This window comes from Strix uralensis, chromosome 25 (assembly GCF_047716275.1).
Source record: "Strix uralensis isolate ZFMK-TIS-50842 chromosome 25, bStrUra1, whole genome shotgun sequence".
Taxonomy (NCBI): domain Eukaryota; kingdom Metazoa; phylum Chordata; class Aves; order Strigiformes; family Strigidae; genus Strix; species Strix uralensis.
Genome location: NC_133996.1, coordinates 537,687 through 552,190, shown reverse-complemented (window position 1 = coordinate 552,190; position 14,504 = coordinate 537,687). Strand labels below are relative to the sequence as shown.

At 39.6% G+C, this 14,504-nt stretch overlaps 1 protein-coding gene across 3 annotated transcripts in view; it reads right to left on the bottom strand.

Annotated features, from left to right (window-relative positions):
• The window catches only part of KDM1A (lysine demethylase 1A), a 49,896-nt gene that overhangs the window by 3,061 nt on the left and 32,331 nt on the right, over positions 1–14,504 (bottom strand). For all 3 annotated transcript variants that reach the window (XM_074894688.1, XM_074894686.1, XM_074894687.1), the window contains 9 exons: positions 13,165–13,307; positions 12,536–12,626; positions 11,689–11,823; positions 10,345–10,418; positions 9,573–9,684; positions 9,063–9,195; positions 8,113–8,300; positions 7,571–7,685; positions 3,024–3,151 (listed from right to left, as the gene is read on the bottom strand). In XM_074894688.1, the coding sequence (XP_074750789.1) occupies positions 3,024–3,151; positions 7,571–7,685; positions 8,113–8,300; positions 9,063–9,195; positions 9,573–9,684; positions 10,345–10,418; positions 11,689–11,823; positions 12,536–12,626; positions 13,165–13,307 (1,119 nt within the window). The remainder of the gene's footprint in view (positions 1–3,023; positions 3,152–7,570; positions 7,686–8,112; positions 8,301–9,062; positions 9,196–9,572; positions 9,685–10,344; positions 10,419–11,688; positions 11,824–12,535; positions 12,627–13,164; positions 13,308–14,504) is intronic.

Below are 14,504 nucleotides of genomic sequence, written 5' to 3'. Positions count from 1 at the left end.
GTGCAAAATATAAAAGATGCAAATTGCAAGAATAAAAGACACAAAGTCTTCAGGCTAACGTTAACGGTGGAACTCCAAGTTCATATTCCATGATAACACATACTAAGTAGGTAACTTGTCTTTGCTGGCAATACCTTAATTCCTTCCATCACCAGAGCCTACTGCACATCACTCCTGCACTGGAACTCCGGCTTTGTGGTCAGCTGGACCTGCACACCATGTACTGTTTGCTCTGTTTCTTCTCTGATTATCAACATAATGACAACACACACTTTGTACTCCTTTACTTTCAGCAACAGCTCATCTGAAGATCTCTTCTGATTTGACTATGATGTAGGCTTATATAAGGTCTGCAACTCATCTGGGAAAAGGACCACATGAAGGGCACCTGCACAAACACCTCTGTATTTCTCCAATCCATCTGGTTTGCCAAGGTAACAGTCATGATGAAAGATATTCCACTGAAAGATGTGACAGTAAGAGCATCACCAGGGCTCAAACTACTATCCCTCTAAGGGATAACAGCAGTCAATAGAAAATGGGACATCTTCATAACCTTGCAGACATGCCAGTGAAAAGTGATGGGTGTGAATCTTAAAGCAGCCCCGACTCTGTCCAAATGGGTAACTGAGTTTTAACAGGAATCATACCCTGTAAAAATGCAAACATCAAGATAGAAACCTCATCTCCTCTCCTTGGGCAGGAAGATATTTCATGGAATTGGTTCTAATTGAACAGACCTTCCCACAAAGGAAGGGAAAGAGGCTCTGTCCAGCAAGGGCGTTATCCAGAAACCAGTCCAGCAGGCACTGTACCCCATCATGGCACGGGAAGTCTCCTGGACCCCAACACCCACAGATCTGAGCTGATGTCTCTGAGGCTGGCTTCAGCTGGGCTATATCTGATGCCTTCTGCTGAGGCAGGAGGACTGGGGCTATGTTCCAAGGTGTAAGACACCACTGGGGGCTGGAGATCACATTTCCCTACATGGTCTGATGACTTAACTAAGAAAATTCTTCACCACAATTTTCAGCACTTTTTTATCCAAAAGGTAAAAAACTGGGCAATGAGCCAGCCCTCATACACTGACTGCTTCTTGAGAAAAAAGTAACCTCACATTTCATCCTTGTGGGATGGAGACCACTGCGATGGCACTCTATGTTTTCACATGTATGTCTGAGAAAGAAAACTTTGAGGCATTTCATAGACTTTTTAATTGTAACCATTGCAGTCTAACAGGGAATAAAGCCCGACAGAAATTTAACTTCACTGAGACAGTTTTGAAGGTCTGGCTAACCCAGACACAACTGAGGAGCATGATACAAAAGTACCAGTTCCCCAGTACTGAAACTGCACCAGTACAAACTGCAACCGTGGTGTTCATGTGCCCACACACCCACGTATGGGCAGGAGTCAACATCTGTTTTCACCCTGACAAGGAAATACTGTAATTAGGATTCCCTTTGAACAGGGAGAAGCATGGTTAGAGCACAAAACATGTACTACACTGGAAGTGGTACAAAACTGGGATCCTGCTCTACAGAGGGCACGACGCTGGCAGAGGTTAGCTGTACAGCAAGGCTGAAAGTTTCCATGTGTTGAAGAACAGCAGGGGAAAAAGTGGTTATATCTATCATCAGGAAATGAAAAACCAAACTGGAAAAAGAAAATATGACAGGAACAAGAAGCAGCACAGGAACAAGGAGGATGGCTCACATAAGTGTTACTTTTGTTTAACTTTCCTACTTCCCTGTTCTGGACAGATCCAGGGAACGGCACTTGCACAGCAAGCCCCACTTGGTCTATAGCTGTTCACCCAGCACAAGGGATGAGAGTGGAGTTTATCCAGACCGATAACGGCTGTCCAGAAGACAGCCCCAGCAAATCTCTCCACTATCAAGTGCTCATAGTACATAAGCAGGTGAACTGTGAGTACATTAAGAGAGACTCACTCAGACATCTTGCCTTCACAACTGAGAACTGCTTTCTCTTTTGAAAGACTGACCAGATATGGAGTCATTCCATAACAGGGGATTATTAGTTAATGCACTGAAATATTTTAAAAGTTCAAATAAGTTCTCTCAATTTGATGTTTATCTACAGTAGAATCCATATTTCTCAAGATTCTGCAATTTGCTAGTGTGTGTTTTTCTCACCTCAAAACCCTACTAGAGACAGCTGCAGTACAACACTTCGCTCTTGGTTCACTCTAGGCTGATTTCTACACACTACGTGATTTCTACAGCACCTGTAGACAGAAGAGTCTCAGAGCTCCTCTCAGAGAGAGCTCTCATTAGGAAGTGAAATTGTCTTCTGAGAGTTCAGTGAAGGAGCTGTGGATTTATGAGAAAGGCAAGCCTGGGGTCTCCTTCTCTTGCATTCTCCAGTATGAGACGTAAAATCAAACTAATCGACCATTTCCAAAACATGACATCTACTCATTAACTAAAAATCCATGCTTGCAGTCAGCTCTGAGGATTTGTTCATTACACAAAGCTGTAGGGTACTGGGGATGAGAAAGCCGTGTTCAAAAAGAGCTCTACAACTATTCTGCAGTAAAGACAATTAGGTGAATCTGTTCCTCACATGAAATAGCAAACAAGTCAGCAATTTACACCTGGCCAAATGTTCAGAGAAGACTGGTATATTAAAGTTACCATGTATTTTTTCTATTACTTTACTACAAAGAAATCCCACTGGAGGAGAGCTATTTATTTACCCCAGAAATGTAAAAGGTAGAAAATTAACTGAAGTATTTGATACTCTGGAAAAGTCGGAGTTTTATTCAGTCTAAAACAACCTTCTCAAAAAACCCCACAAACCCCAACCCCCAGAAAACCCCCCAAAACCCCACCCTAGCCCACCCCAAAAAACCCAAACCCACAAAGAACCTCTCCTCCCCAAACACCCTGAACAAAAGGTGGTGCATATACCAAACAGCTCAATACCGCAGCCAAGCTACTGAGAATTGCAGTGCCTTCTGAAAAGCAGAGAAGTTACCCAAAAATGCCGTCTGCACTAACCTGGGGCACCGCGCTGCTACCAAATATGCCTTTGAGGATAGCAAGGCACCGTCCAACAATGACATCATCACTGATATTTTCCATGATCCCGGCTGCTTCTCCTGCTACCAAAGCCAACAAAATTGGTGCTGGGGGGGTGGGGAAGGAGAGAGAAAAAACAACTGAATTACTGAAATCAAACTTTTTAATCAGACAAGTTGGACTTGAATAGGCAGCTAAATCATGAGATTAAAAACTAAACAAACCCAACAGAAGTGGTCCGAAATCTTCCAAGATCTTGTCAAATTACCAAAAGGAAAATTAATTAATATAGTACTATTTAAAATTATCAGGAGACCTGAGGTATTAAAAATTAAATACGCACATTAGGAAGTACAACATGCAGAAGAGGAAAAAGTTTTCCTTAGTGAAGACATCACTTGTTTGACATAGGAGGTTCCACTGAGACTTAACAATCATCTGCGTTACATTTAAGGGAACTCGGTACCTTCCAAACAATCTAATTTAGGTATGATTAACATCAGCATAGCAGTTAAGTTGCCTGTATAAGTATTTCTCTCATATTAAGTATCTAGATCTCTTCATGCACATTCACATTGAACAATCTCAGTGGAGGAGATGGAAACTAGGAACAGTAGAACAATATCCAGAAAAGCAGCAATTCTGAGAAGAATTCAAATGGACAAATATCAAATAACTCAGCTGCCCATGTGATGCTGTGGTGAAAAGTTAATGTGATTGTAGGATATACAAACAGATAGATGAGGTCATTTTACCTCTGACCACCTATAGTAAGACATACATTTTTGGTAGTCACAAATTCAAGGAAAATCTTAGGTAAGTATTGAAGAGCTACCAAAATAACCCAATGGCAAGAAACATGCATTTACAAGAAGTGACTCAGACCCAGGCAGTTACTTAGTAAAAAATCTCTGTGTTGATCTTTCTCCTCCTGGAGATATTTATGAACTCCTAAATTTAGCAAAGAAAATACTACAGCTAGAAACAGATGTCAAGCATATTGAAATGGGAAATGAAGTCCTTGTTAAAAATTTGGCTTTAACTTTCGTACAGGTTTCCAAAATGATTACTGAATTCCTTATGTCCTGATATATATGGAGATCTCCTGGTACACATTCCCATCAAGTTACTGCTCTTTAAATAAAACTGGCTGAAGTTCAGTTGCAATACACTGGCTGGAAGACTCAGTAATATATTCCAGTTAAAAACAAAAGTTTTTAAAATTCTGAAGAAGTTAGACCAGTAAGGCTGTTATTATTACAAAGATAATTACACTACTCAAGATACGATTAAGACACTTCAGCATGCAGGACCTCTGGGACTAGAAGCAGCTTATTAGAGAAAAAAGATACAGGATTGCTCCTCTAGTTAAACTCCATTTTCTGAAAGAGTAGCCTAGTCTTTCAAACAATTGAAGGAAGTACAAAAAACTGGTTTCCTATCATCCATAGGCACTGGGAAATATTTTTTGGTTATTTCAGCAGCAAAGTTTTCCCTAGTTTGCCATCCTTGACAACTGAGATTAACGAACTTTTCAGCAATTATTCAGTCAACGTATTTTTTTCTTGATGGAAAAACTACATATTTGAAATTCAGCTTCCATAAATTTGGTCATGAAAACCTGTATTCAGACAATCCCAAAATATTTTTCTGAAAATCCTGCCTTTCCAGGCAAGAGACCCTGTTTTGTAAGCATTTATCCAGACTTGAAAGTGTTGCTATTGAGTTACCTGAATTAATTCAGAGCTGTAACAGTAAGCCAGAAGACTGGAGCAGAACAGTGACTATTTTGCTACACAAATACCAAAGTGCTGCTCAGAAAAGCTTCTTGCATGATGAGCACGTGTCACTGCCCCACAAAAAGTTCTCTCCTTGAGGCAGTGATGTTTATGGAGCCTTAATACCAAACAGCAAGCAGGGAACAGGGTTTAGCCAGAGATCGGTGAGTAACCACAAAACTATGACAGAGAAAAGGCCTCATCTTTTTCATCACATGTCTCTAGGAAAAACAAAAGAGCCAGGCAAGAAAACAGAGACTAAGTGTCACAGGACTTCCTGAAAACCCTGAGTGTTTCTTCCAGGAATTCCTCTGCCCTGTGCTGCTGGAGTATCTCCATCTTAAAGTGAGTGTACACGGCTCCAACAATAATCCAGCAGCATGGCAGAGCAAGAGGCCCCAACAGCACAGGCCAGCTGCTCTGGGACACACACGGCATTCTGGAGGGTACAGGTCTTCTCAGCCATCATAACCTGAACTAGACTTAAACCACTGGGGGGACTCCTGTCAGAGCTCCAAGCAGTCACCCAACAGCAGTACAAACACGTGCTGCCTTTTCATCTGAGTTTCACTCCATTCACCCACTTACCTTTAAACACTCGTCAGAGACCAGCTGGCCTCTGCAACACAAGACCTTTAAAGAACTTCCACAGAGGTCATACAGCATGTGCTGTGATACTTCCAGGTTTTTTTGTTTCTGGATTAATAATTGCTCTTCAATCTGTTCAGTTTAAATAGTCTCTGACCAAAATGCTATGGCTACAGAAATACAGAATATGACAGAACAACAGCTTCACAAGTTCAGCCCAGTCTAATATTTCACAGTGTAATCTCATTAACTGCCATCTAACTATCCACAACCACAGTAACTGATTTTTTTACTTCAGCCATCTGACTTGTGCTTTAGCATAGGCTTTTACAGCTTTGCTATTTTATTTCTATTTGCTCTGCCTATTTTCATGAGAAAGGTTTTGCATCTAGCAGCAAAACCTTTGTATGTCAGACGGTCTTTCCACCTAAATCAAAACCCCAACACTACTTGTTAAGTCTGTAACAGAGCCACCTTAAAGCCACAAAAGCAGATATATGAACAGCCTTGTTATCCGAGGCTCATTACTTGTATTTCTCCTGTCAAGTCTTATCAAACATTTTAACAATTAAATGCCCTAGGAAGGCACCTTCTTTGCGCAGCAATTTTCTCCAGTTAAAAGAAAAACCTAGTCTGTCCATGATAGAGTGGAAGAAAACCCACTGGTACTTTAAACAGTCACCTGCAAGAAGAATAACTCATTGAGTAGTGCTCACTGTATATACACCTTTGGTTTTAGTATGATAAACAGCAATGAACAAAACCTGTATGATTACTAAAAGTATCTTCTGACAACCTCTTGTGGCAAACACCAGCTGCAGATAAAACTACTAATGGCAAAGTCCAGCTGTAGAAACAGGCAGAGCAATACCTTTTGCCTACTTAAGCATTTTCTAAAGAGGAATTCTAAAGTTACCTGTCAGTCTGAGACCCACAGTCTACAGCCATAGACGCTTTGATGCTCAAAATAGGAAACAAAGTCGTTCATTCAACAAATCAGAGACACCACATCTTGCCCTTCCTGCAGGGCACACTGCATATATACGGCAACTATACGGACGGGCCTGCAGCTCATCAGGCTGGAACAGCAATGCTCAGCAAGGGGGGATGGAGCTATCATGAAGAGTCCAGGCTGCTCCCCTGGAACCTGAGTGTTCAGTACTCTGTAAAGGCTGCACTGCACCCCCCTGCGAAATCAAAGCAGAATAACCTGCAAGCATAGAGTTCTGCAACTCAGCCCCATAAGAGAATACACAAGTCAACAGCACCCCTTACATCTGAAAAAAAATGTAATTTATCTTGGTTAGTTCCTAGACACTTAAGTTTGAAATCCTGGGCAGCAAAGTCACCTGTACCAGAAAGGATTTAAGATGACAGATGAAAGGGGCTCATCTACAGTTATCAAATAATTCCAGATTAAACAGCCCAATGAAAGAGGTCTGCCTTCAAACTGGCAGTTCAAAAGCACCAGGAAGCTGAGGTTTTCAAAACTAAGACTAAATTGGATGCCAGTCCCATCTGCATGATTTCAAAGAGACTTATGAACTAAGAAACGCTTTTAATTCAGAAATGCTGCAGAGATAAATCACCCTTTCCTTGGAGAACTCAATACATTACGATAAAGTAGATTAAGACAACACTGCTCTTTTGCAAACAGAACACATTATTTTCTGTATTTCTGAAATACTATGAACATGTTAGACCAGGTTTTGTTTTTTTTTTTTTTCTTAATACAGCACAATAAAAACCAAAAAAGTTCAGTTTTTCAGAATACCAGTGGCAACTAAAGAGGTGCTTAAGAGAAGCAACCACAGTAACACTAAATTACAGGACAACTTCACCAAGGTGCAAGACAATAAAGTAGCCTATAAAAATGCAAGTGTTACAGCAGATTGGCAGCAATGCAATTTAACAGACATAGCCTGGGATTCAGCATTAGTAAACCCATACTCACCCATGTTCTGCCCTGATTTACTACAGAACTGTTTGCAAGTCAGTGGTACTCTCTGCTTCCATTTGTCTTCCTACAAATACTATCTTCTTACCATATCCATCTAACAGCATCTTAACTAACTAACAGCATCTTAAAAAGTGCTCTTTTCTAGATCTGAAACTATACAAATAAAGACACTGGCAAAAGTAGACATGCACCACAGCTACCTTTGTACAGGTTCCAAAACAGGAAAAGTTCTCCTCTGCTTGCAGTAGTGCTACCAACATGACCAAACAAATTGACACTTGGATCCCAGAAGACACGATCAAAACACAACACAACCTAAAACAAAAAGACTCAAAGGTTAGGAACAGTGCACAGAAAAAATAAAGACAACTACACTCATTAATGTTTATCACCGGAAAGGAAAATCTGGTGAATATATACTGCATACACAGAACACAAAGGTGTATCGCCATGCTGCCTTCCATAGGTTAGCATGCTCTCTCAGTCTACAGATTTGCTGGTTAATGAGCTACAGCAGACACACTGAGTCAACCTACTTCTGAAAGTTAACTAATTAAAAATTGTGGAGGAAATAGAGAAGAGGTCCTTACAGTTCTTTTCTGATAATTTTCAGCACTGAAATCTAGCAAAACAGCAGTGCAAAAAGTTCTTCCTCTCACCCACCATACCTGTTCCATACACATTTCAGATTCTACCTCCTGCAAACCCTGGTCTGCTGCAGGTCCCCCCGTGCCCAAGTCACCTTGTTAAGGTTGCCAAATCCCATACGCTGCACTGCAGAAGTTTTCCACTCAGGAAGAGGCGGCACAAACTGCACCGCTGGAGGCTGCTGCTTCAACACTCCCAAGGGGAGAGTACACAGCACAGCATCACATTTGTAAATGAAAGTCTGACTAGTAGAGCGGGTATTTACAGCTATCACTTCACAGCCTAGAAAGGCAAAAAAAAAAAATCAATCATCTAATAGGCCAGGAGGCAAGAGCATCGGAATAGAAACTAAAGAAACTACCATAAAAACATATCCACATTAGAAAACATTTCGTTTACGGAGACAGCTTTACACTAGCAACTACTTAACTTGGATGCAAGTGAATGCTTCCAGAAAGTGTACTTTACACAGCATCTGAAAAAGGCCATACTGGGATAAGCCTAAAGGTTCATTTAGGCCACTAAATTACATTTAAATATATGCATAACTAAATAGCAAGTAGAGATTGAGCCTCTCATTGAGTTGCTCCCCCAGCTGACAGTTTCTCAAGCCCAACGTTTTGAAGAACAATAAAAGATATTCCTTCCCTGTGAGTCTATATTACATTCATTTATACTTCTAATACCAGATCCTGGGCACCAATTCTTCAGCAGTGCAAGCCCTCTTACTCCAAACACTTCAAACAATGAAGTGAAGAAATGGGAGAATGAATGTGAACTTGTGAATCAGTAAATACAACTACAAAGGATAGTGTCAAAGCAGTCACAGCAATAAGCAAAAACCGTTAAAAGATTAATAAATTTCTAACAGCTTCCTACACCATTAATCACAGTAAGAAATGTGGCTGTTTATCTAACCCAAAATATATAATGGGAGGGTTTTTACGAGATCAATCTTCACAGCTGCTTCCAGAAGCACTGAAAGCTAATCTCTATGACCATACTCCCGCAGTGCAGTTTTCCAGAGCAGGTGGCTTCATTTACCTGATGCTGTATAGCGAACCTGTCGAACTGCTGTGTTCAATTTAATATCCAACCCTTCCGCCAAGGCTACAGGCACACAGGAATATCCATTCCTCACAGTCAAGTGACTGCCTGTGAATTCAAAGTCATCATCCTAAAATGAAGATGCATAAAAAGCATGAATTATAGTGAAATCGTATAATTCAACAGAAAATAAACAGCAACTCTACACAACGGAAAAAAATGTTCAAAATCTTTTTTTCAAAGAGTGACTCGAATTTCAAATCCTTTCTGTTTATTAGTCAAGTAATAAGTATAGAAACTTTCAGTAGACAGTATCATTAGAGATTGTTTTGTCACTAACAAAAAGCTGTCTGGAATTTCATCAGCAAATACTAATCATGTAAGAGCTCAGTATCTGCTAAGAGCAGATAGCACTTAAGTGTTTAGAAACTGTTAACATAGAGAAGCTTCCACAATAATGAAATAAATATAGCTTCAGTTTGCTGAATGAACACATTAATTAGCTACCTGGTCCCAGTGCTTCAGTGAAAGTGTAGACAGGGGTGTAGCATTAGCAAATTCTAGGTTTGCAAAATGCCAGTCGAGTATTTGCCTGTCTCTTGATGACAGATAAACATCACTAGAAAAAAAACCAAACATAATACAAACACATTTAGTTTGCTAGAGTAGGATGTTGCAAATGCATTGCTCCATAGTGGAGAAATAAAAAACTTTAAAAAAGAACACAAGCAAACTCTGTTCCAAACATTCGAACCTCCTTCATGAAAGCTGAATATCAAAACCCAGCAAATTCACATTGTCAAAGTAGAGTTGATGTAAAATATTCTAAGTGAAGCTAGAAACTTAACTTTAGAAATAGAAAAAAGTTACATAAACAATGGCTTAAGTAACATGCATAAGATGACAACCAAGAGCCTAGCATAATCACACAGAGCACAAAATAATAATATTCTGCCAAAACAAGCAGCATTGGTATGCTATCGTTATTCATGGGGATTTCAAATCTCAAAGGCTTCCTGAGATCAGGCACTGGTTACAGTAAGGATTTCTACCAAAATGCACCTTAGCTAAGAACCATATTTTGTCCTCTAAAACCTAGGAAGGTAACTTCTAAAGCTGAGGGAGCTCAAAGTTCATGTTTGTACCTTCCTAATGCCTTGAGCTGCCATAATTAAAAGAAAGCATACCATAGCATTTTCAAAACTCAGTGAAAAGCAGCAGTAAAAAAACCCAAAACACTGCTTCCCTGAGTATTCATTTTTATAGTCTGTATCTTTACCTTGGTGGATTGGCTTCAAGTTCTTGTAACTTCTCTTCCAGCTTTCCTTGTGTCTCTGCCAATTCATCATACTCCTAATAAGATTAAAGCTAACATTAAAATCAGTTTACATGTAAAAGGACTTAAGGGCATCATGTAGCACCAGACTAAACCTAATCTTAAGAGAAATCAGTGGAATATTCATGGTTTTAGTGGAATCTAAATCAAGTTCTTTAGTTTTTCAACATTCAATCCAGCATATTTTGCCCTTCTGCGAATATACAGCAGCGTATGCCACACTGCAGAAAAGATTAGTATGCTAATATTTCAGGAATTTAAACACTCAGATCTGAAGAACATGAAGGTCCATTACAGTCCTGGTATTTTAAAGGTTCCTATGGTACTGACAGCTTTTTCATACTGCACAAAATGTTATTTCAATTCTTCTTTCTCTTTTAAAAGATTATAGTTAATAGTGAACACAAGAGATTTCCAAAGCAGAAGCAGTCATGCAAAAGGCAAAGACATGATCTAATTCAAGCTTCTTTCAGAGGGTTTTGGGTTTTTTTTTCTTATTTTAAAAAACATTAGTAGAATTAGGTATGAAGGCAACAATCATTTTCCTTTAAGGCAGAATAATTTGGAGTGTCCAATAACGGCAACAAGAGCAGAAAGCTGTTCATGGGTGACAAAATAGAAGAGCTACTACTTATGTATACACAAACACACTGAGCTTCCAAATAAAGGTATGCATCTTCTGTTGAAGAAGTAGCTGAAAAATGACCCTTGGCTCTATCTGACATGGCTTAGCAAGGTGTCTTTTGCTGTCATAGAAAGAACAATTTTTAAGGTTTCCTTTTTAAGGCATGTTTCCTCATCAAGATATATACAGAGGGGGAAACGAACTCAGCTTGTCAAGATAGAGCTCTGTAAATTATAATCTTTGGATAAAAAGAAGTCTTTTATTTAGGAAACTGCCTTTTTCATCTTAGAGAAAGAGCATCTCTCTTCAAATGCAGATTTTATTTCCAGACTGTAGTGAGACCTGGCAGTAGTAAAGACCAAGTCTCACCTAAAATTTAGCCTTCAAAACCATAACTGGTGTCTGACATGAGCCAGCACACTGTTACTGAGCATTCAACATGTTAATACTCTCCATCACGACCCATGAAAGATGGGTACATAAAGGTGCTTAATGCAGCCCTGTTACCAATATTACAACCCAGAGTGACCATCAGTCATGTTCTCTTGAGAGTGTTGAATCAGAGTGAGAGATGTGGAAGCATTCATATTGGCTAATTTTATTTGGCTGCTGAAGTCCTTAGAAACCACTGACTGAAGTGCTGCATGTATGTCATTCTTTACCTTGCAAAGTGCAGTCAGATCTCTGTGTTTGCTTTTCACAAGGAACTCTGCTGTAATATCCCGAGGTGGCTTCACTTCTGATGCTTCCTTATACTGTTGATGAAGTTCTTTAATCTTTTCTTTTAAATTGACCATCTTTTTCAGGTGGAGCAGGAAAAGGGAAAAAAGAAGGGGAAAAAAAAATATGAGGGAAGGTAGATTTCATGCACTCGAACTATGCCATTATACCAAAGAGATTTCCTGGTTTTGGCAGATGTTACTTATATGCAATTCTACCTTCAAGAAACCACAATAAATACCACCAACCCCAAAACAACATGGCTTAAACCCAATATGATTGATTTCTCACAAAATATGTTGCAAATAACTTAGGATACCAGAGCTGTACTTAGACATTTTTAATTTGAGAAACTTCCATGGACAAGTAAAGATGTCATCTACCACAACCAAAACCACTGTAAGTTGGCCTAAAACACTGTTTCTACACTACAAATCAGATTTGTGGTAAAGAAAGTAAACATTTTAAAATACCCCCCAAAAAGCCTCAGACATTATCAACATCTCTAAAGGAAGCTATGACACAACATTGTGTATCATGTCTGTCCTCTCCGTCTCTTTTCTCATATTTATGTTTTACAGTCTTCTGCCTAATCGCTTCTGTGTTCCTCCTCAAAAACGGAGACTCCTTTGTCATAACAGTGCTTCTAGGCAGGTCTTAAATTAACAGATACGTTGAAGAACAGCATTAACGGGCAACTTCCTGATCTTTTTCCACGGAAGTTTTTATACATTTTGCCACTCTGAGGAACACAATGCTATCTTCTTGTTCTAAAAGTCATCATCTGACCTTGTTAAGAAGATCTTTCAATTCCTCCTGTGTTTTCACAATTTTTTTCCAGTGTTCAATCTGCTCATCCTTCACATGCTTCTCCTGCAATCTGGAAAAGGTGAGAAGTGAGTCAGTTCAGCATAAAATCCTTGTGTTACTGAGAAAACTCATTATCGCAACCTAATTAATGTAATGCAATAAAAGCACATGTCATGGGATATTTTAGTAAACACTCAAATGGCAATTAGAAAATTAATACAAGTTTCTGTAAATAAGGGGTATTTGACTTGCTAAAACATGAGTCTGAAGTTAGCTACTATTATTAAAAGGCATATTACAAATGCCGTTAGCTTTCAAGTAGCGTAAGTGGGCTGTATGTACACCAATTTACTAAGTCAATTATCCACTATCAGTTATGTAGCAGTGATTTTCATGAAGCTTTTAAGAAAAGATATTTGCTCCTTTAACCATCTTTGGCATATTTTGCTTCAATAAACAAGAAACACATCGACAGATGAGAACTCAACAGAGACCAAACAGCTGTATGAAGTGGGCAATGCTTACCCTAGGAGCACCACAATTGTTTCAGGTATCTTTTGGAAAATCCTCCACAAAATAGGAAAGTCTACCACGAAGAAGTCACTTACTGTATGACAACCTCCAGAGCCTGACCTAGGGAGACAGGCTTATTATTGAGAACATTAAAATCCAGCTGATGACTGAGATAGGATGTGGCTTCCAGCAGACGATTAAATTCTTGCTCCACCATTTCATCTTTCTCTTTTGGAACCTACAAGCCAAAAGAACAAACTTTCTTCTTAATAACCCCTTCATAAATAAAAAGAAAAAAAATATAGGTCACCAAACTTCAAAGTCTCAGAGACAAGACACTCGAGTAGCATAGAGAAAATTTTAAAAGAAACCATAGCAAAGATGACTTTCTCTACTGCAGTCTAAATTCACAACACCTTGTAACAAACTCGGAATGCTACCATTCTCCAAATCAGAGGAATGAGAAAGGCAGGGTGCAGATAAATTCTTACAGCACTGGTCAAAAAAAAAAAAAAGGTATCACATACCCTAAACTAGAGTCACCACTTCAAGAGTACAACAAAAAAGTTGCTGAGAACAGCCCTTGTAAGAAGAAATTTAATACCCTTAGCTCTCTCAAATGGTCAGACCCCAAGGTCTGTACAATACAAAGTCACTTTGCCAGGATGTCTGGCCAAAGAGCACAAGAAGAGCTGGCAAATCACAGTGACAACCAACATCTCTTGCACGAGGAAAGTCAGCCCATTTACGGGCACATGAGGACTTCCTTATTGAAGGTGTGTTCATCAAAGCTCCAGAAGCTTGCCATGGGACAAAAGACCACTCTGAGGGTAGGATGGCTCTATGCAATCACAAGGCTTTAGAAGGCTTAGCATAGCTCAGTGGACAGGCAACAACTTCTCGTTTGGAGTGGTCAGCATGACTAAGAACTACGAATCCAGCTTTTCTAAGATGATGGAGGACACTTCCAGAATGGTGACATTTGACTGTAGTGAAGACACTCACTTAAATAGTGTGTGCTGCTGCCACTGTGGAAATACCTGTTAGGTGATGACAGCTGCGTGTGCTGAGAAGAGCAAGCATCACATGGTATTAACATCTGTTAAACCCAGTCTATGTTAATCAAAGGATAGAGAGAAAACACTGATGAGTATAATGGAAAGATCAGCAGGAGGAGGAGAAAATAGCATACACTTCAGAAAGACTAGGAAAGCTCCTGGATGACTGCTAACCAGAACAAAAGTAGCTTGAGAGATGCTGTTAACAGTGCTAAACCTATCCCTGTAACTCTTATCAGATGGCTCTTTTCCAGCTGTTACTCACCCCTAACTCAAAGCATACCCTGTGTTGACTAGGAAGTTGTATTAGTATCTCATTGCTCTAATTAGGATTCCTCTTCCATTTTACAGCTGGACACTTATTCTTGTGCCAACGG